This window comes from Stomoxys calcitrans, chromosome 4 (assembly GCF_963082655.1).
Source record: "Stomoxys calcitrans chromosome 4, idStoCalc2.1, whole genome shotgun sequence".
NCBI classification, from domain to species: Eukaryota; Metazoa; Arthropoda; class Insecta; order Diptera; family Muscidae; genus Stomoxys; species Stomoxys calcitrans.
Window position 1 is genome coordinate 90,749,984 of NC_081555.1, and position 22,128 is coordinate 90,772,111.

The 22,128-nt window shown below is 40.1% G+C and overlaps 2 protein-coding genes across 4 annotated transcripts in view; one reads left to right on the forward strand and one right to left on the reverse strand.

Moving 5' to 3' along the window:
- Positions 1-22,128, forward strand: part of LOC106082891 (uncharacterized) — a 259,372-nt gene that overhangs the window by 128,127 nt on the left and 109,117 nt on the right. The window contains exon 3 of one of the 3 annotated variants that reach the window (XM_059366603.1): positions 8,401-8,418. The exons of the other annotated variants lie outside the window; for them this stretch is intronic. The gene's annotated coding sequence lies outside the window, so the exon portion shown is untranslated. The remainder of the gene's footprint in view (positions 1-8,400; positions 8,419-22,128) is intronic. 3 annotated transcript variants of the gene reach the window in all.
- On the reverse strand, positions 13,585-14,612 carry LOC131996745 (uncharacterized). Its single transcript, XM_059366606.1, has 2 exons — positions 14,428-14,612; positions 13,585-14,347 (listed from the first exon to the last, which is right to left on the reverse strand). The coding sequence occupies exons 1-2, from the start codon at positions 14,459-14,461 to the stop codon at positions 13,794-13,796; spliced, it is 588 nt and encodes a 195-aa protein (XP_059222589.1). The 5' UTR covers positions 14,462-14,612; the 3' UTR covers positions 13,585-13,793.

Genomic DNA, 22,128 nt, shown 5'->3' on the forward strand with positions numbered 1-22,128 from the left:
AACCCGCATAGTTGAATTTTCATTGGTTTCACACAACATACATGCCTCGGCACCCTTACTTCATTAAGACATATCAAATTCTCCTTTATCCTTACCCATCTTGCACATACATCGTTATCAATCACATCATCCCAATCGACTTTCAATTTCCACAAATCCTGCAGCAGTATTTTTGTCAACACCACAACAGGACCAATCAGCCCCAATGGATCAAACAATCTTGAAATTTCACCCAAAATCGTCCTTTTCGTTACAGTTGTCATTTCTTCACGGTGATAGTTGAAGCTAAATACATCTCTTGATGGGCTCCAACTTATACCTAAAGCCTTTACACAATTAACCAGGCCCGATTCAAGTTTAAATGTTTTTTCCACATCCTTTTCATCGACACTTTCCAATATTAGCTCGTGATTTGCGCACCACTTCCTCAAAGGCATTCCATACCGTTGTAAAATGAGTGCAATGTTGTCTCGAAATGCCTTAACAGACTCAAGACAGTCTCCTCCTGTCATCAAGTCGTCTACATAAAAATCACATCCAATTGCTTCAGACTCCATCGGATATTCATCCTTATTCCACTTGGCAATTGTCTCCAAACATTTTACTGCCAAATATGGAGCTGCCGCAGTGCCATACGTAACCGTCTTGAGGACATATGTTCCAATAGGCTCGTTATCGTTCCAACGCCAAAATATCCGCTGAAACTTTGTATCACAGCCTTCTACCCAAATCTGTCGATACATTTTCTCAATATCAGCAGAGAACACATACCTATGCCTCCTAAATCTGAGCAAAATATTAAATAAATTCTCCTGCACCTTCGGACCTGTGTATAATACGTCATTCAGCGACACATTTGAAGTGGTTTTGCACGACGCATCAAATACCACTCTCAACTTTGTAGTCGAACTTTCCGGGCGTAATACACAATGATGTGGCAAATAATATCCATCCTCCAATCTGGGCACCTCTGTCAACTTTTTCATATGTCCCATGTCTAGATATGTCCGAAGAAACTCGTGGTACTGCGCTTTCAACGATTCTTGTTTCTCAAGCTTTCTCTCGAGAGCAAAAAATCGTCTCCTTGCAATTCCCGCCGAGCTTCCTAATTCACTACATCCCTTTTTCAATGGCAACTTCACTTGAAATTTTCCATCCGCTGCCAATTTAACGCTGTTGTCAAAAATTTCCTCACACTCCTTCTCGTCCACTGTTAACCTCCTCATTTGTGGAACCTCTTCTATCTCCCAAAACCTCCTCAGCACTTCATCACCTTTGTGAATCGTTGCCACAATTTTAGGGCTTGAATCTGAATGGTCCATTATTGCAGGGCCACTTACTACCCATCCTAACAAAGTTTCCTGCACTCTTATCCCACGCTTTTCACTGCGCAATTGACCACTTGCCAAAACATCAAAAAATATTTCCGCCCCTACTAACATATCAACACCCCTTGGAACATTATACTGGGGATCTGCCAGTAACACTTTCTGCGAAAATCTCTCCGTCCTAACCCTCGACTCCGGAACATTTGATAAAATATTCTTTATTACTAACGCATCCACACTAGCGCTATAATCTGACGTTCGCGATCGAAGATTGACTCCTACCTTTTCATCAATCACGGATTTATGACTCGCCAACCCTTCTATTTCCTTTCTGGTGCTTTCACCAGATAACTTCAATTTGTTCCTACATTCTTTGGTCATAAGACACACTTGTGACCCACTATCCAGCAGGATACGACAGTCTATCCACTGTCCATCTCCATTCTTCACCTGAACAACCGCCGTGGCCAATAATACACATGTATCATCTTTAACAATCTTGTCACTTACCACTGCGCTTTTCTGTCCAGTCTTCGCCCTATGAAGAAGTGAATGATGCTCACCGTTGCAACTTTTGCAATTGAACTTGGTGGTACATAACCTTTTGGTATGACCACTGCCCAAACATCTGGAACAAGCACCACTATCCATTACCCTGTCCCATCTCTCCTTGATTTCAAGGTTCCTAAATCTCGAGCATCTGTAGAGTGGATGCCACGTCAGACAACCAAGAACACATTTGTGTCCTTTAGTCGTCTGCTCCTTAGCATTCGGTATCTCTTCCCCTTGGAAATCACCCTTCCTCTGGGCACCATCCGATACCTTTATTCCCGAAGGATTTACCAACCCTTCTTCATTCCTTTGAATGAATTGTTGGCTTGCCTCCAAGGAATACTGCATCTGATTCAAAAATTCCATGAGACTATCCACTTTTGGAATCTCACGGGATTTTCCTAAGTGCTGCTCAAACTGGATCCTCAAATTCTCATCCAGTTTTCTCTGCAACACATAACACAAGAAAGCTTGATACATCTCTTGTGCATCAAGCTTTAGTGCGTTTAAACCCTGTAAACTTTCGTTTACAACCTCTACAAATCTCCTCACACTTTGTGAGTTAAAAAATACGCCAGGAGCATCCAATATGGACTTAAAATAGAGTGATGTCGTCGCTCTATTATTTGAGTAGTGTTCACTCAACAAATTCCATGCCGTCTCAAAATTCTCATCCCTAACCGGCAATTTCGCAATTTTCCGCGCCGCTTCTCCCTTTATCTTCGACTTCAATACACACATCTTCTGTGTATTGGAGATCGGTTGCTCCATCACCAATTGTTCGAACAACTCCCTAAACGTCTCCCACTCTACAAACTTTCCGGTAAATACAGGAATTTCTATAGAGGGCAACGTAAATGGAAGAGTTGTAGCCTTATTCTCTATTCCAGGAATGTCCGAGTAGGAATCCCTCAAGCCATAGAAAACTTCCGTCAAGTCATCGTCCGGAAACTCTTCCATGTATTGCAAAAATACAGTCTCAGCTAGCCTGTACTTCTCCTTCACCACATCAGCAGAAACCCTTTTACTTTTCAACCCCTCAATCTTGGCCTCTAGCTCGTCCAAGACATATTGGAATTTCCGAATAAGACCAGTGCTCTTCCTTACATCAGCAGGCCGTCCTAGTCGCATTTGGCTGATATGCCCAAATATATCATCCCGCCTTTCCTGGGTCTGTCTAGCACCCACGCCAAATGTGGGCAAGGAGAACGCTCCAGCACCATCTGAGTCTTTCCTGGGTTCCATCATTCGAGTTTGCTCAGATGTGGGACTCAGGGACGCATCTTCTCCAACTTCCACCCCCTTCTGGCCCTTAGAATTGGATGGTTTACCGTCTCCTACCGCTTTCGGAGCGTTTGTCGCAAGCCTATTATCGATTCCCATGCCATCTCTGACCTGATAATATAAAACCTCAAATTTCTTCATCGAATCCCGCACTCCGTCTACGAAATTTCCTGTGAAGTATGCGTCATTTTGCATCGTATGCGACGGCGGCCTGATTTCGTCATCAGTGTTCTCAAACTCTTCGACTAACTGTTTGAAACACGCCCACATCGCCACCAACTCCGATTCTCTTATACCTGCACCCGCCTGACTCAATTTCGTGTACAAGCCAGCAATATTTTGCCCTACAACACCCTGTCGCTCTATTCTGGCGCTAACACTCATCTTATGTTTTCTTCTTTTTCTTTTGAATATTTCTCTTTGAAATATTTTTTTTTATTATTATCACTCTTGCTTTTTTTTCACTAAGTACCAACACAAAAAAAAATTTTCACGCTCCAAAACAAAACACTAAGATTTTTTTTTTTTTTTTTTTTAAGAATTTTTCATTTAAAAGCACTTTCTTTTTTTTCCGCGCGTTCGTAAAACTTGGGGTCACCAAATGTTTAGCCGAGAAATTAGAGAAACGACCGTGTTGATTGGTGTCTTGAACAGAACTACTCTTTATTTCTTACAAAAACTATCTTAACACCTAATACATACTTAAACTTCTGTAAACTGTACAATCTTAAATATCTAAGGACAACAAATACAACACACATTGATCCTATTTCCATCCACAGGATATTTACATAGTGAACTAGCTACCTGCCTTAGTTGAAACACATGTACTCTTAATGATTAGAAAATCACTTACTGATAAACGATACACTTAATGATAAACAATACAAATGCTTACTTCTACATAAGTGTTCCAACATGTGCTCATTTTATGATCTAAGGTTTTATCATAGAAATTCCCTATCTCTGGGTATATATACTATGCACACATGTCTGTTATTTGTTGGCCTATCCTCAACCAAACATACTGAACTGTACAGTGACTAAGCCCTAGTTATGATGATCGATCGATATGACAGCTATATCTTAAGCCCATTACAGGCGTATTTATTACCCGAGTTCGCTGAAATTCAGAATTGTGAGTTTTATTAGACCCGCCGATATCTGCACCAAAAATGGTCTAGATCGGACCATATTTGGGTTGGATGTCTGGAATCTTAAAGCTGCTCACTGTTTCAAATTTCAACAAAATCGGAGAATAAATGCGCTTTTTATGGTCTTTAGGCTCTAAATCTGAAGATTGGTCCCTATTGCAACTATATCTATATATAGCCCGGTCTGGACTCTGTTCTGTTTCTCACTGTTAAAACTCGCCGATTCAAATTTCAGCGAAGTCGAGTAATAAATGCACCTGTTATAGGCCTAAAACCCAATATCGGCAGATCGGTCAATAGGCAGCTATTTCCAAATATGGTCCGATTTGGACCACTTTTGGGTCGGATATCGGCGGTGCTAATAAAACTCTTTGTTCTCAGTTTTAGCGAAATCGGGCAATAAATACGCTTGTTATAGGCTTAACACCATAAATCGCCAGATTGGTCTATATGGCAGCTATATGTAAAAATGATCCAAAATACACCATATTCGGGTCGGATGTCGAGGCCTCTAGTGAAACTCACTGTTTTCAGCAGAATGCTCACCTTTTATGGTCTTTAGACCCTAAAGCTGAATATTGGTCTCTATGGCAGCTATGTCTAAATAAAGTTCGATCTGAACCATATGTTGGGAGTCTTGATACAACTCACTGTTCCAAATTCCAGCGAATGGTCGGGTATTAAATGCGCTTCTTATAGGCTTAAGACCTTTTATCGGCAGATTGATCTGTATGGCAGCTATATCTAAATATGTTCCGATCAGGACCATTTTTGGTTCGGATATCGGTGTGCCCAATAAAACTCACTGATCTGAGTTTCAGCGAAATCGGTTCATAAATATCCCTGTTATAGGTTTAAGACCCTAAATCGCCAGATCGGTCTATATGGCAGCTGTATCCAAATAAAGTCCGCTTTGGCCCATTCAAGAACATAACCTGCGTATAGAAAAAAATACGAGTTTCTGCAAAATTTCAACTCAATATCTCAATTTTTAACGACTGTAGCGTGATAACAACTGACGCACTCATGGATCGACAGACACACGGACATCATTAAATCTTCTTAGAATTTTACAACGATACGAAAAATATGTTGGATTGGAAAGGGATATTTCGATGTGTTACAAACTGGATGACTAAAGGAATATACCCCCTATTCTATGATGGTGGGTATAAAAACTAAAAGTCGAAAGTCCGAAACAAGACAAGATATTGTAAACCTCGAGCGGACTATTTTTTAAGGATTTTTGAGCACTATTCAGCAAAACATACGACCACAAGTGAAGATTTGACATCCCCAATAAATTTTCGTAATACCAAGGTGATGAAATTTAGGGCCCCGCCAAAAGGCGCCCGGACAACCTAGGCGTTGCACACGAACTCATTGACACCTCAGATCTAAATTCGACCTGAAAATTCGATCACAAGTGAAGATTTGACATCCCCAACAAATTTTTGTAATATCAAGGTAATCAAATTTAGCGGCCTGCCAAAAGGCGCACGGACAACCTTGCACACTCAGATCTAACAATTCAAAATTTCACAGAGATATCTCTACCATTTCTCACACGGCATTTTTATACCCTCCACCATAAGATGGGGGGTATACTAATTTCGTCATTCTGATTGTAACTACTCGAAATATTCGTCTGAGACCCCATAAAGTATATATATTCTTGATCGTCGTGAAATTTTATGTCGAACTAGCCATGTCCGTCCGTCTGTCCGTCCGTCCGTCTGTCTGTCGAAAGCACGCTAACTTCCGAAGGAGTAAAGCTAGCCGCTTGAAATTTTGCACAAATACTTCTTATTAGTGTAGGTCGGTTGGTATTGTAAATGGGCCATATCGGTCCATGTTTTGATATAGCTGCCATATAAACCGATCTGGGGTCTTGACTTCTTGAGCCTCTAGAGTGCGCAATTCTTATCCGATTGGGATGAAACTTAGCACGACGTGTTTTGTTATGATATCCAACAACTGTGCCAAGTATGGTTCAAATCGGTTCATAACCTGATATAGCTGCTATATAAACCGATCTGGGGTCTTGACTTCTTGAGCCTCTAGAGTGCGCAATTCTTATCCGATTGGAATAAAATGTTGCACGACGTGTTTTGTTACGATATCCAACAACTGTGCCAAGTATGGTTCAAATCGGTCCATAACCTTATATAGCTGTCATATAAACCGATCTTGGGTCTTGACTTCTTGAGCCTCTAGAGGGCGCAATTCTTATCCAATTTGAATGAATTTTGGCACGTAGCATTTTGTTATGATATCCAACAACTGTGCCAAATATGGTTCAAATCGGTTCATAACCTGATATAGCTGCCATATAAACCGATCTGGGATCTTGACTTCTTGAGCCTCTAGAGGTCGCAATTATTATCCGATTTGAATGAATTTTGACACGTAGTATTTTGTTATGATATCCAACAACTGTGCAAAGTATGGTTCAAATCGGTTCATAACCTGATATAGCTGTCATATAAACAGATCTGGGGACTTGACTCGATCTCTCTATTTTGCTTTTTGAGCTCACAAAGAGCGCAATTCTTATTCGAATTGGCTGACATTTTACACAGGTCTCCAACTTATAATTTAATTGTGGTCCAAACCGGAGCATATCTTGATATCGCTCTAATAGCAAAGCAAATCTTTTCTTATATCCTGTTTTGCCTTAGAAGAGATGCCGGGAAAAGAACTCGACAAATGCGATCCATGGTGGAGGGTATATAATATTCGACCCGGCCGAACTTAGCACGCTTTTACTTGTTTTACTATTGTAGTTTTTGTTTTTTTTTTTTTCTATACCACAGAAGACGCGCCAACTCTACGTCGTAATTTTTGCCATGTCCTACACTGTTGTTGTAGCAGTGTGTTGAAAACTTCATCGGGCCAATCCGATACGTACAACTGGCTGCCATGGGATTGATATCGTATACTATAATGCCGAAAGCCATAATGTTCATCTTTTTGGAACCCCTCAGCATTAGCATCGTTTTATGGAGATGCGGATAAAACGATCCACTAAGTCTTTCGTCGTCCTTTCCGTGGCCTTGCTTCAACCAAGTTTATCGATGGCAGTTCTGTGACCCTTTCAGCCAAGTCATCTTCCCTCGCATTCCCGTTTACTCCGTTATGGACTGGCACAAAGATTATGCAGATTTCGGCATACTCATAAAAGGCGTTGATTCACTTCTTGCACTTCATGATCGTTCATTGCCTTGGTTGCAAATGTCCTTGAGGCCAACTTATTGTCCGTAAAGAAGTTCACACTCAACGTGCTCATGTTGACTCTGTACTATCTCACGCGTTACGTAACCATCCTGATTTCTGCCTTTAAAATCGTGTAATGGTCAAGCAGCCGGAAGTCAAACTCGGTCTCGAGGTCCTCAATGTAGCAAAGACTTGTTCTCCCCTCTAGCATTGAGCTACCGTCTAGCGTGAACAATCAAATGGCAATACCAGTCAGAGTTCAGTCAATCCAACACTACGACGCTGGCACTGGAGCTTCGTACTCGAACTCAAGTGCTGTCACAGTTATCCAATTTGAAACCTTTTCCAAACCGTGCGGAGTTTCCGTGCTACTACTCCCAACGGATGTCTCTCCTGGTGGTGGATAGGGGAAAGCTCATCAGATATGATGGGTACCGCAGAAACAATATATACAGGTCCATGCAATAGGGTCGGTAGCGGATGAGCCAAAAAAATTGGCAAAATGTCGCGCTCGCATGTTTTCAGAAGATTTACCATCCAGAAAGCCCCGTCTAGAGGATCGCTGGCAGGATGGCCAATCCGCCATCCATCTAAAAATCTCGATAACAGAAACACCAACAAGAAACAATGGAACCGACAACCCCCCGAAGACAACCTACGGATTCCGAATACGATGTATGATTGGAACATGAAATGTCAGATCTCTCTCAGAATCTTCGAAGGATTTATTTGGGCCTCATATTAATCATAGTTAAAATATCAGCAAGTTTGGATAATATCTAATTTTTAAGAACAGTGTTGTCTTATATCTATGAAAACAAAAACATTCATTTATGTCTTTTCACTCGTCATTTATCCAATAACAGATATTCTTTTCTTTGCAGGTAAATATCTACAAACATTTATTTATAAATGTCTAATTTTGGATTAATGGTGAGTAATGATGAAACATAGTCTTTTTATAGAAACTTTTAGCCGAATTTATATTTTTGTTAAATTGCATTGTCTTATTTTAAGAGTTTACTCAACTGTCTAGTGCAAAGTTTTGCTGTTCAAGATTTCTAGCTATGGTGAAAAAAGTGTCAACATATTCTACTGTTGCCAATCGAGTTGTTCAAGTTTCTTCTGCTTCCCACTGCAACACAAAGTAGATGTTCTGTATTTTCCTTTTCCCCCACGTGCTCACAGCTGGTGCAGAAATCGTTACTTGCAGCCTTCAGCCTAGACAGTCATCTGTTTAGACCTCTTTGGGTTTAGATTGGGCCACATGGTGTCTTCACAGTTGCCTTTCGTAACCATCTATCATGTGTTGTACTTCGGGTCTTATCTTGAAGAACAAGTGTATATGCAGCTAGAGAAATACTCACATATTTCAGTTCCCCTGGGCTGTGTAAGGTATAGGATGGCTGACACGAGGTGTAACCAACGGACGGAGGTATATTCATTTTGTTATTCCATTTGCAGCACATCGAGATATCCATTTCCAACCCTATAAAGTCTAGATCGTTGTAAAAATCTAAGACGATCTAGCCATTTCCGTCCGTCTGTCTGTTGAAATCACGCCACTGTCTTCAAAAACGGAGATATTGAGCTGAAACTTTCCTCAGATTCGTTTTTTGTCCATAGACAGGTTAAGTTCGAAGACTGTATCTTGATATAGCCCCCATTTATACTGATCCGCCGATTTAAGGTCTTAGGCTTAGGTTAGGTTGGAAAGAGGGTGCAGTTATTAACTCGCCCCATGCCACTATGGACATACACCTAAGCCAATAATCGGCTTGTTGTGCGCTCTAAAAATTAAAAAGTAACCTCGAAAAAGCAAATCTAAGTTAGGAATTCCATGCTACTTTCAAAATCCTTAATTGTTTTCCATGTCACTCCCCTAAGTTGATATTTGGGACAGTCAGTTGTGTTAGGTCACAACATCCCTGTTCAATATTGCCCACATCGGTTCAGATTTATAATAGCTGCCAAATAGATCGGTCTCTCGATTTAGGGCCTTGAGTCCATAAAAAACGAATTTATTGCCCGATTTCGCAGAAATTTGGTATAGCGAGTTGTATAAGGTTCCTTGACATCCCTGTTTAATACGGCCCATATCGGTCCAGATTTAGATATACAGCTGCCATATACACCAATCTCCCGATTTAAGGTTTCAGGGCAATAAAATGTGAATTTATTAACCGATTTGGCTAAAATTAGGCATAACGAGTTTCGTCAAGCCTCTCGACTTCCTTGTTTAATTTGACCAAGATCGGTCCAGATTTGGATATAGCTGCCATATAGACCAATCTCTAGATTTAAGGTCTTGGGCCGTTAAAAGACGCAGTTATTGTCTGATTTCGCAGAAATTTGGTACAGCGAGTTGTGTTAGGCTCCTCGACATCCCTGTTACATACGGCCGAGATCGCTCCAGATTTGGAAAAGGCTGCCATATACCACTATCTCTCGATCTAAGGTCTTTCGATTTAGGGTATTGAGATCGCTCCAGATTTGGAAAAGGCTGCCATATACCACTATCTCTCGATTTAAGGTGTAATTCCCATAAAAGGTGATTGTATTAACATATTTTACTGAAATTGGCCAGAATAGGTTGCGTTAGGCCCTTCGACATCCGTACCGTGTATGGTCAAGATCGGTCTATATTTCGATATAACTGCCATATAGACCTATCACTCGATTTAAGGTCTTGGACCGATAATAGCTCCTCGACATCCTTGGTTTATTTGGTCAGATCGGTCCAGATTTGGATATAGCTGTACATATAGGCCAATCTCTAGATTTAAGGTTTTGGGCCGATCAAAAGCGCATTTATTGTCCGAGTTCGCTTAGATTTGGTATAACGACTTGTGTAAGTCTCCCCGACATTCGTGTTCAATACGGTCCAGATTGGGATGTAGCTGCCATATACACTAATCATCCGATTTAAGGTTTTAGGCCCATAAAATATGAATTTACTACCCGATTTCGCTGAAATTTAGCACAATGAGTTCTGTTAGGCCCTTCGATATTCGTCTCGAGTATGGTCAACATTAGGCTTTATTTGAATATAGCTGACATATATACCGATCTCCCGATTTTAGTTCTTGGGTCAATAAATGCTCGTTTATAACTCGAATTTCGCTGAATTTTTACACAGTGGCCCTACGGCGGTGCTGCGGTAGATAAAGTTACTGACTATCGCAAAGTTGTGATTCCCAACTTTCTCCATTTTCTTTATCTGCTCGGTTGTACAAGGCGTTTTGGGAGTTGACACCATCCATTTCGTCTTATGTCCATTTACTGCCAGGCCCATTTTTTTAGATTTTTCAAAGGCTGCGGTTACTACTTCCAGTGACTGACCTATGATATCGATGTTGTTGTTGTTGTAGTAGCAGTGTGTGGTACACTGAGGCGACAGCTCTTGCCGATGAAGGAACTCATCGGGTCAATCCGGTACATACAACCGGCTGCCATGGGATTGATGACATCGATGTCGTTGGCATAGGCGAGTAGCATATGTTTTCTTGTGAGTAGTGTGCCATATCTATTCACATCTGCATTTTGTATAATCTTCTCCAGCAGGATGTTAAAGGGATTTCATGATAAGCTGTCTCCTTGCCTAAAACCTCGTTTGGTATTGAATGGTCCGGAGAGATTCTTTTTTTTCTATTCTTACTGAGGAACGTGTATCACCAAGTGTCATCCTGCAGTCTTATTAATTTTGTATAGGGGTATCGAAAGCGGCTTTGTAGTCAACAAAGAGATGGTAGGTGTTGATTTGTCCTTCTAGGGTAATTTCGAGGGTTTGGCGCAGTGTGAATATCTGGTCTAGGGTGGATTTACCAGGTCTAAAACCGCATTGATAGGGCCCAATTATCTCATTGACTTTAGGTTTTAATCTTTCACACAGTACGCTCGAGAGTATCTTATATTCGATGAGGTGGAGGCTTATTCCTCTGTAGTCGGCACATTCCGTCTTGTCTCATTTCTTGTGTACGGGCCATGGTATGCTAAGGTTGCAATCATCGGTTATGCGTTCTGCTAGTCAGATTGTGCAGACAAGCTTATGCATACGCCTTATCAGCATGTCGCCTCCGTTCTTGAATAGTTCAGCGGGTAACCCGTCGCCTCCTGCTGCCTTGTTGTTCTTCAGTCAGGTCACAGCTACTTAAACCTCATTCTAACTAGGAGGTAAACATTCAATGCCATCATCAAGGATTGGTTCTGCGGTATTCTCTTCGCCACCATCGCCGGACACTTGCAGCTTGGTAAAATGTTCTTTCCATATCCACAGCACACTATCTGCACCAGTTGTCAGATTTCCTTTTTGGTCTCAGTAGGAGGAGACAAAAAAGGAAAAAAGGAGACAAAAAATAGGAAATCTGGCCATCCGGACTTCATTCTGGTTGATGTACACCTTTATTCGCTCACACTCTCTTCTTCCATTTTCTTTTTCTTTCTGCGGAATAGACGTTTCTCCTCTCTCCCTTTCTCCCGATACCTCTCCATTATTTAGCGCGTTGCTACTGATTGCAGGGTTGCTCTATATGCCACATTCTTGGGTTCAGTAGCATCTCGACACCATTGGTCGTACCATGGTTTTCTTGGGGGAGGCTTTTAGTACCCAAGTACGTATTTCGCGGTATTTTCCATGAAGATGACAATGGTTTCCCACTGCACCATTATATCTTCGGAACAAGGAGTGCCTTTATTAAACTGTTGGGTCGGTCGAGTGGAGTATGCCATTGTCATCTGTTGTGTTTGCAGCTTTTCAATCTCCAGCTTCCGTGCAGTATCAGATCGTACTTTCCTCGCCATGCTCAAATGGGTGCGAACCTTTGCTGCAACAAGGTAATGATCCGAATCTATATTCGCTTCACGGTTAGATCGTATATCTAACACGCTGGATGAATGCCTTCCATCAATCACAATGTTCCTCCTATTTTGAAGGTGACAGCCATGTGGCTTTTTGAATATTTAGCCTGAACCCATTATAGGACTTTATCTCGTGGAGGCTAAACCTTCCGATTGTTGAACTAAAGATGTCTTCCATCCTTATATATGCATTAAAATCGCTCTGAACGATTTTACTATCATGGGCGGGGCAGCGGACAAATTCTCTCTCTAGGCTCTCGGGGCATGGGTACAAATAGCCCTGAAGTTGAAAATTTTGGCTTTTATGTGGATTATGGCTAGCCACTTATTTACCAGAGTAAAGCTTGAGACAAGGTGTTTCAGTCTCCGCATGACCACAAATCGACAGCCATCGTCACCGTTCGGTGTTGCTATGACGCCATTCCCGATCCTTCGCACTTTCTGTAAGGCGGTAATATCTGCCTTGTACTTCTCCAATACATCCGCCAGCGCGTAAGCTGCACCTTCTCTATAGAGAGTGCAGACATTCCAATTGCAGATCCGCAAATCATGTTCCTTTTTTCGTATCGGCTGGGTCGTCAACGTTAAGCGGGGGTCTGATTTTAATATTCCTTTGTTTCTAAGAGTGATTACTATAATTTTTCGGGGCCGAGTTACTGGCCCAGCGCCCCAACCGCATGGGGTTTTGTGGGGTCGCACATGTATCCCTCGTTGTGGCGAGCCGCTTCCTCGATCCGACGCTCGCCTCCAGCCGCCCCTAACCTCGGAACAGACACTGATATCGGTCATTGGTTATTTGAAGCCACCAATAATTCACCTTGTCATCTCGAGTATCATTGGTACTCGGTATTAAATTAAGAGCCAGTGCCAACTGAACTCTCACTGAGACACTCCCCTTTGAAAACACAGACTGCCCGCGGCCGCATTTGCAGCTACTCTGCATAAAAATGAAGCTTTCCACTATCCGCAACCTGTGGACGCGCCTGGTAGCTTTTTTGCTAAGCATCCCGTTATAACGATGGACACCACACAAGTCAGAGCTTAAAGTTCCAGCCTGTGTGGTGCTCGTAGTTATCCCGTGTCGGTTGGGAGCTTGTGTAAATATTAAGAAGAAACGATGGTGGTGGGTTCCTAAGATTCGGCCAGTCAAACTTAGCATGGTTTTACATGTTTCAATGAATGTACGATTCCTCTCGTGGTTCTGACTTTATTTTTATTTAAGAAGTAACATTTTTTTTTATTTAAGAAGTAACACACTTTTTGCACTAACCCTGAGAACCCTACGGTCAGCAGCGGGACAATAGCTTAACTGGTTTTAATGTAAATAACATTATTCTTGGTATATTACATATTTTTATAACATAACATTTCTAATTAAAAAAAAAAAAATGCCTTAGCTTATTCAAGCTTGTGCACACAATTTACCAAATTCGATAATGCTATACTCAATTGGTGGGATTACTCTCTTCAGGTAGTCAGCCTTATGATCTGTAAATTGCTCGGCATATGTAATACATTTACCCAGAATATCGATGGCTTCCTGAACACGGTTGGGGGGAATGCATTTGGTGTTTTCGATCATAGTCTCCAATTTAGTTGTATAGTCAACGATGGATTGTGGAATTTCGTTAAATACTCTATAAGGACAAACAAAAGTGGGATCGTTGCATTTGGGCTCCATCATCAACATGTTCATTGTGGCAAATTCAATGGCTTTGGACAACTTAAGAGTCTTAAATTCATCGGTCTCGACATTGTCCCTTTGGCTACTCAGGATATCCTCCTCTAGGTTCGTGGCATCGAAGACCTTATTGATGGCCAGGGGATCACAACTATTAGCTAGACAGCGTATGGTATGCACATGATTGACAAATGCATCGAGGAATTCCTTAAGTAGGCTTTCATCGGTTTTTTGATCAACAGCCTGTGTGGGGTTCACAACAGTTACTAGAAGAACTAAAAAAGGATCAAAAGTGAATTTTTTATTAAAACCCATATCTAATGCTAATTTAGATCGTTAGATTAGAGGAACTTACCACAGAAAAACAATGCAATGTTAAGCTTAGACATATTGAATCGTATCTCAGTATCGTCTCTTTAATATCTGTAATCTCTAGATTTCAAGTTTGGCTTTTATAGTAAAAATTTAAATCATTTCATTGTGTACACAACTGATTTTATATAAAAAGCTCTGCTAACATTTACTTTTTATGAAAACAATAGAAATTTGTGAAACTAAACAAATACGAACGTCAACAACTTTTATTCAATAATAGAACCCACACTGAAAAAAGCAATTGCATTAAAAAAAAGTCCTAATCCTATTGTTTATGAAATTTTTTTGGGAATTGATGGTATCTAGCCATCATTAATCGGAATACTGAGAAATATTGCAGGTAAAAATGTTAAAAATTTGCAAGCATTTACATTTACGTTTACAGTTTGCAATTTTTACTTGCGCTGAATTCAGCGCTACCTTTAGTAAACGCGTGAAAAATTCATATGAAAAAAAAAAATTGTGCTGAAACCCGCGCTCTTTTGGTGCACTAGCGTAAGCGGGTCCGGTTTGTATGTACGACATACTGATCGCCTTCAAAAGACTTCTTCGCTAGAGATAAGTCATTCATTCTGACAACATGACGGTACATCTTTCGAGGCAGTACACTACAAGTACTTCATCGCCTGCTTTCACAAGTACCAATGCTTCGAAACCATAAAACAACACAGAAACTATCAGTGGAAGTCATAAAGGAACACCACCCCCAAAATTTCAGCCAAGTCGGGCAAAAATTGCGGCTTGTAAGGGCTTAAGAAATAAAACCGGGAGATCGTTTTATATGGGATTTATATCAAGTTATAGACCGATTCCGACCGTACTGGGCACAGTTGTTGGAAGTCTTAACAGAACACCACAGGAAAAATGTCAGCCAAATTGGACAAAAATTGTTGCTTGTAAGGGTTCAAGAAGACAAATCGGGAGATCGGTTTATCTGGAAGCTATATCAGGTTATAGACCGATTTGGACTGAACTTAGCACATTTGATGGAAATCATTACAGAATGTATGTTCGATTTTCAGCCAAATCGAACAGAAATTGAGGCTTCCAGGGGCTCAAGAAGTCAAATCGGGAGATCTGTTTATATGGGAGATATATCTAAATCTTAACCGATATGGTCGAATCCCCAACAACCTACATCAATATTTGACCGCTATCGTGTTTTCGACAGACGGACGGAAATGGCTAGTTCGACTCAGAACTTCAAGACGATCAAGAATATACACTTTATGGGGTCATAGATTTCGTATTTGTTCTATACACAAGTTAAGTTCTTGAATGGGCCAAATGGGATTATATCTGGATATAGCTGGTCCAAAGCCATTAAAAGTCGCTTGTTTTCCGATTTCGGCGAAATATAATTCAGTGAGTTGGGAACCTAAGGGAAGCGAATATTGTATATATCGGGCCATATTTACATAAAACTGTCATATATACCGATATGCCGATTTAGGGTCTTAATCCCGTAACAGGCGCATTTATAACCCGATTTTGCTGAAATTTGGAATAGCGAGTTTTAATAAGGCCGTCGATAACCGAACCAAACATGGTTCAGATCAGAAGATATTTGAATATAGTTTCTGTGTAGACCGATCTGTCGGTTTTGATTCTTAGGTGATTTCGGTGAATTTTCCGAATGTAGTCCAGCTTAAGATATATTTAGAATAGCTGCCAAACTGACTGATCTTAAGCTTTAGAATCTTCAAACGCAAATTTGCCCATAAACATTCTATTGAGGAACAGGGCCAACTTCTCACACTCAAATGATTACTGTCCCGTTCAAGCTTAAGCTCAACGATCAAGGGCCTCCTTTTTATAGCCGAGTCCCAATGGCATGCAACAGTGCGACACCACCTTTGGAAGAAGTTCCTACATGGCTGCCATACCATTTTTATACCCTCCACCATAGGATGGGGGTATACTAATTACGTGATTCTGGTTGTAACTCCTTGAAATATTCGTCTAAGACCCCATAAAGTTCATATATTTGTGATCGTCGTACCATTTTAAGTCCATCTAGCTATGTCAGTCCGTCTGTCTGTCGAAAGCACGCTAACTTTCGAAGGAGTAAAGCAAGCCGCTTGAAATTTTGCACAAATCTATAAGTGTAGGTCAGTTGGGATTGTAAATGGGCCATATCTGTCCTTGTTTCGATATAGCTGCCATGTAAAGCCATCTTGGGCTCGACTTTTTAAGCCACTACAGTTCGCAATTCTTATTCTTGTTCATGCTGTCATTGGCTAGAACAGACGTCTCAGCCATTGTGTCTGTCATGAGAGGTCACTGTCTGAACGGAAAACATGCTGTCAGACTGAAGGTTGCCAGCAACGACTTTTGGAGAAGATGTAGAGACTTCGAGGAAGAAAGACTATAGAACACCTTTTGTATGTGTGTCCCACACAAGCAGTTAGAAGGAGTTCCACTTTAGGTTCTCATTTCTTTGAGAACCTCTCTGATTTAGCGGATGTGAACATTCGCAAGTTTTTGGGCTTTTTAAATCGATCTGGATGGTTCAACGGTAGGAACTAGAAGGCATCTTCCTTCCTGTGGTACCACAAATGATGAAAACGTGAGTCTGATGGTAGACTGCCACTTAAACCTAACCTAACCTAATCTATTCGATTTGGCTGAAATTTTGCATGACGTGTTTCGTTATGACTTCCCACTACTGTGCTATGTATGGTTCAAATCGGTTCATAACCTGACATATAGCCGATCTGGGGTGTTGACTTCTTGAGCCTCTAGAGGGCGCAATTGTTACCCGGTTTGGCCGAAATTATGCATGACGTGTTTCGTTATGATTTCTAACAACTGTGCCGAGTATGGGTGAAGTCGAAGCATAACCTAATATAGCTGTCATATAAACCGATCTTGAATCTTGACTTCTTATGCCACAAGAGGGCGCAATTCTTATCCGATTTGGTTGAGCATGATGTGTTTTGTCATGACTTCCAACATCTGTGCCAAATATGGTTAAAATCGGTCAATAACTTGATAAAACTGCCATATAAACCGATCTGGGGTCTTGATTCGTGAGCCTCTAGAGGGCGCAATTATTATCCGATTTGGCTGAAATTTTGTACGACGGTTTCCATGATGTTCAACATATGTGTCAAATAAAGTCTGAATCAGTCTTTAGCCTGACGTGTTTCGTTATGATTTCTAACAACTGTGCCAAGTATGGGTGAAATCGATGCATAACCTGATATAGCTGGCATATAAACCGATATTGAATGTTGACTTCTTGAGCCACTAGAGGGCGCAATTCTTATCCGATTTGGCTGAGCATGATGTGTTTTATCATAGCTTCCAACAACTGTGCCAAATATGGTTTTTGAAGACCCAAATATGGGTCTTGATTCGTGAGCCTCTAGAGGGCGCAATTATTATCCGATTTGGCTGAAATTTTGTACAGGGGTTTCCATTACCTTCAACATACGTGTCAAATAAAGTCTGAATCAGTCTATAGCTTAATACAGTTCCCATATAAACCGATCTCCCTATTTTACTTCTTGAGCCCCTAAAGGACGCAATTCTTATTCGAAGTGGCTGAAATTTAACTTCTACAATGGTCTACAATGGTCTCCAACATTCAATTCCGAATCGGACCATAACTTGATATAGCTCCAATAGCATAACAATTATTTTCCTTTATCCCTAGTTGGCCTAAAAAGCGATACCGCGAAAAGAACTCGAAAAATGCGATCTATGGTGGAAGGTATATAAGATTCGGCCCGTCCGAACTTAGAAGGCTTTTACTTGTTTTTAAATGGCATAGTTCCTCACAAATGTCGCCAGCTTTTAGAGGGAGCTTTAGGGTCTAAAGAGCATACAAGGCGCAATTATTTTGTGATTGTATTAGCCGAAATCTGAAACAGTTAGCTGCTTTAAGACTCCCGACATCCAACTCATTTATGATTCAGATTGGACCATAATAAGATATGGTTGGCGTAGACCGAACTGGCAATTTAGGGTTTTGAGCCCATAAAAGCTGCATTTTGTACCAGTTTTTGTTGAAATATGGAACTGTTACCTGTATACAGCTTCACGGCATCTGAACCAGATATGATTAACATTGCCCTGTATTTCGATATAAATAGTAGAGGTATAATAAAATAGCATAATATCTATAATGGTGAGTGGTATCAAAAGTTCGGCGCGGTCGAACTTAATGCACTGTAGCGTGGTTTCAACAGACAAACAAACGAACATGAATGCATCTTCTTAGATTTTTTACAATGATCAAGTATATATATACTTTATAGGGTTGGAAATGGATATCTCGATGTGCTGCAAATGAAATAACAAAATGAATATTCCTCCTCGTTCTTCGGTGGTGGTTATGAAAAAGACAAATATTAGTTTGACATTATAGATGTTTTGCTTGATATGACGTATGTGTATTGAAATGAGATATATTTAACAGTTGTGTACTGCTATAAATTGAACTTTAAACACTTCGCATTCTTAAAATTGTTTGTGTTCAGAACCCATTATGTGGTTGAAATATTTTGGGATATTTTCAACCTATATTGTTTTTCTCTTGTTTTTATATATTTCCATATAATCTTTTTATTGTTTGCCCAACTGTTCGATATTTTTGTAAACTAAAACAAGGCTCATATTTGCAATTTTGAAAAACAATTGATATTGACATGCTAATCAAACATTTCTGCTCACATTATGTTTTTTTTATAAAACAAATAAAACATAGGTTGATTATGTATAGCAACCCAACTTCAGTCATGTTGCCGTGGATATACGAGAACAATTGGGTTTATGGGTACGATTATGCTCGAAAATGTTAAACTTTCCAATGGAAATATCAGTTTGGACCTGGAAACACTTTGTTGCTGTCTAGGCCAGAAGCTTATATCGCAGCCCTTGTAAATATTGGGTTGCCCAAAAAGTAATTGCGGATTTTTTAAAAGAAAGTAAATGCATTTTTAATAAAACTTAGAATGAACTTTAATCAAATATACTTTTTTTACACTTTTTTTCTAAAGCAAGCTAAAGGTAACAGCTAATAACTGACAGAAGAAAGAATGCAATTACAGAGTCACAAGCTGTGAAAAAATTTGTCAACGCCGACTATATGAAAAATTCAATTTCCATTTCTGTATTCAATTGTTATTTTTTACAGTTTACTTAATAGCTAATCTTCCAAAGACTGAAACTGACAAAAATTTCCAACTTTATACTAAATTTTATACCCTCCACCATAGGATGGGGGTATACTAATTTCGTCATTTTGTTTGTAACTACTCGAAATATTCGTCTAAGACCCCATAAAGTATATATATTCTTGATCGTCGTGACATTTTATGTCGATCTAGCCATGTCCGTCGGTCCGTCTGTCTGACGAAAGCACGCTCACTTCAGAAGGAGTAAAGCTAGCCGCTTGAAATTTTGCACAAATACTCTTATAAGTGTAGGTCGGTTGGGATTGTAAATTGGCCATATCGGTCCATATTTTGATATAGCTGCCATATAAACCGATCTTGGGTCTTGACTTCTTGAACCTCTAGAGGACGCAATTCTTATCCGACTATGGTTCAAATGGGTCAATAAACTGATACAGCTACCATATAAACCGATCCTGAATTTTGACTTCTTGAGCCACTAGAGGGCGCAACTCTTATCCGATTTAAATAAAATTTTGCACAAAGTATTTTCTTATGATATCTAATAGCTGTGCTAAGTTAGGTTCAAATCGGTCAATAACCTGATATAGCTGTCATATAAACCGATCTGGGGACTTGACTTCACGAGCTTCTAGAGGACGCAATTCCTATCCGATTTGGCTGAAATTTTGCATGACGTATTTTAAAGGGTGATTTTTTTGAGGTTAGGATTTTCATGCATTAGTATTTGACAGATCACGTGGGATTTCAGACATGGTGTCAAAGAGAAAGATGCTCAGTATGCTTTGACATTTCATCATGAATAGACTTACTAACGAGCAACGCTTGCAAATCATTGAATTTTATTACCAAAATCAGTGTTCGGTTCGAAATGTGTTCAAATTTTGACAAATTTTGTTCAGCGATGAGGCTCATTTCTGGTTGAATGGCTACGTAAATAAGCAAAATTGCCGCATTTGGAGTGAAGAGCAACCAGAAGCCGTTCAAGAACTGCCCATGCATCCCGAAAAATGCACTGTTTGGTGTGGTTTGTACGCTGGTGGAATCATTGGACCGTATTTTTTCAAAGATGCTGTTGGACGCAACGTTACGGTGAATGAACACATTTCGAACCGAACACTGATTTTGGTAATAAAATTCAATGATTTGCAAGCGTTGCTCGTTAGTAAGTCTATTCATGATGAAATGTCAAAGCATACTGAGCATCTTTCTCTTTGACACCATGTCTGAAATCCCACGTGATCTGTCAAATACTAATGCATGAAAATCCTAACCTCAAAAAAATCACCCTTTATTATGACTTTCAACAACTGTGCCAAATAGGGTTCAAATCGGTTAATAACCCGATATAGCTGTCATATGAACCGATCTACGATCTTGACTTCTTGAGCCTCTAGAGGTCGCAATAATTAAGCGATTTGCCTGAAATTTTGTACGTCGGATCCTCTCATGACCATTAACATACGTGTTTATTATGGTATGAATCGGTCTATAACCCGATACAGCTCCCATATAAATCGACCTCTCTATTTTACTTCTTGAGCCCCCAAAGGGCGCAATTCTTATTCCAATTAGCTGACATTTTACACAGGTCTCCAACATATAATTTAATTGTGGTTCAAACCGGACCATATCTTTATATCGCTCTAATAGCAGAGCAAATCTTTTCTTATATCCTTTTTTTTGCCTAAGAAGAGATGCCGGGAAAAGAACTCGACAAATGCGATCCATGGAGCACACTTTTACTTGTTAATTCATGGGTTTATCTCCCGGCAACGCAACTATATACGCAAAAAAATAATTTGTCTGTTAATCTACACTCAGAGAAGTTTTCTAGTCAAAACTGCAAACATTTTTGCTGTAACAGCAAAATGTATGCTAGAAATTGGACAGCAGTATTTTGTTGCTAAAGCAGAAAATATTTTCGGCTGTCCTCTAATTCTTATAGGTTGAAAAACTAGTTTTGCCTAAAATAGCCAAATTTATCATTAATGTATAGCACACGCCTCACTGGTTGTTAGGAAGTTAAAAATTTTGAATGGTTTTTTCAAAAGTTAACATTTTTAATTTAAAGTTTCCAGGCAGTGATTGCTGATATCCGTAGATTAATTTTTCTGTGTGTAATGGTTTTGGTTATTCTACCAAAGGCGGAATTTTAAAAATGTTCGCTTTCCGAGTTTACCATTCGGACTCGACCTAGCTGCTCAACAAAGTAAATGCTCTTCACAAAGCAATGATCGCTCAATCAAAGAACCAATCAAGTAAAAACGTGCTTAGTTCGGCTGGGCCGAATCTTTGAAACAAACCACCATGGATTCTGCGTACATCTGACTCAAAGTAAAATAAGTTGAAAGACATAATTTTACTCTATGTACCAAATTCCTGCTAAACCAGGCAAAAATTAAAGCTTCTAGGAACCGAATAAGGATAATCGAGATATCAGTTTATGTGGGAGATACATCAGGTTAAGGACTGATATGGACCGTTCCTGGCACAGTTGTTGGAAAGTCTAACAGAACACCACGTGTAAAATTTTA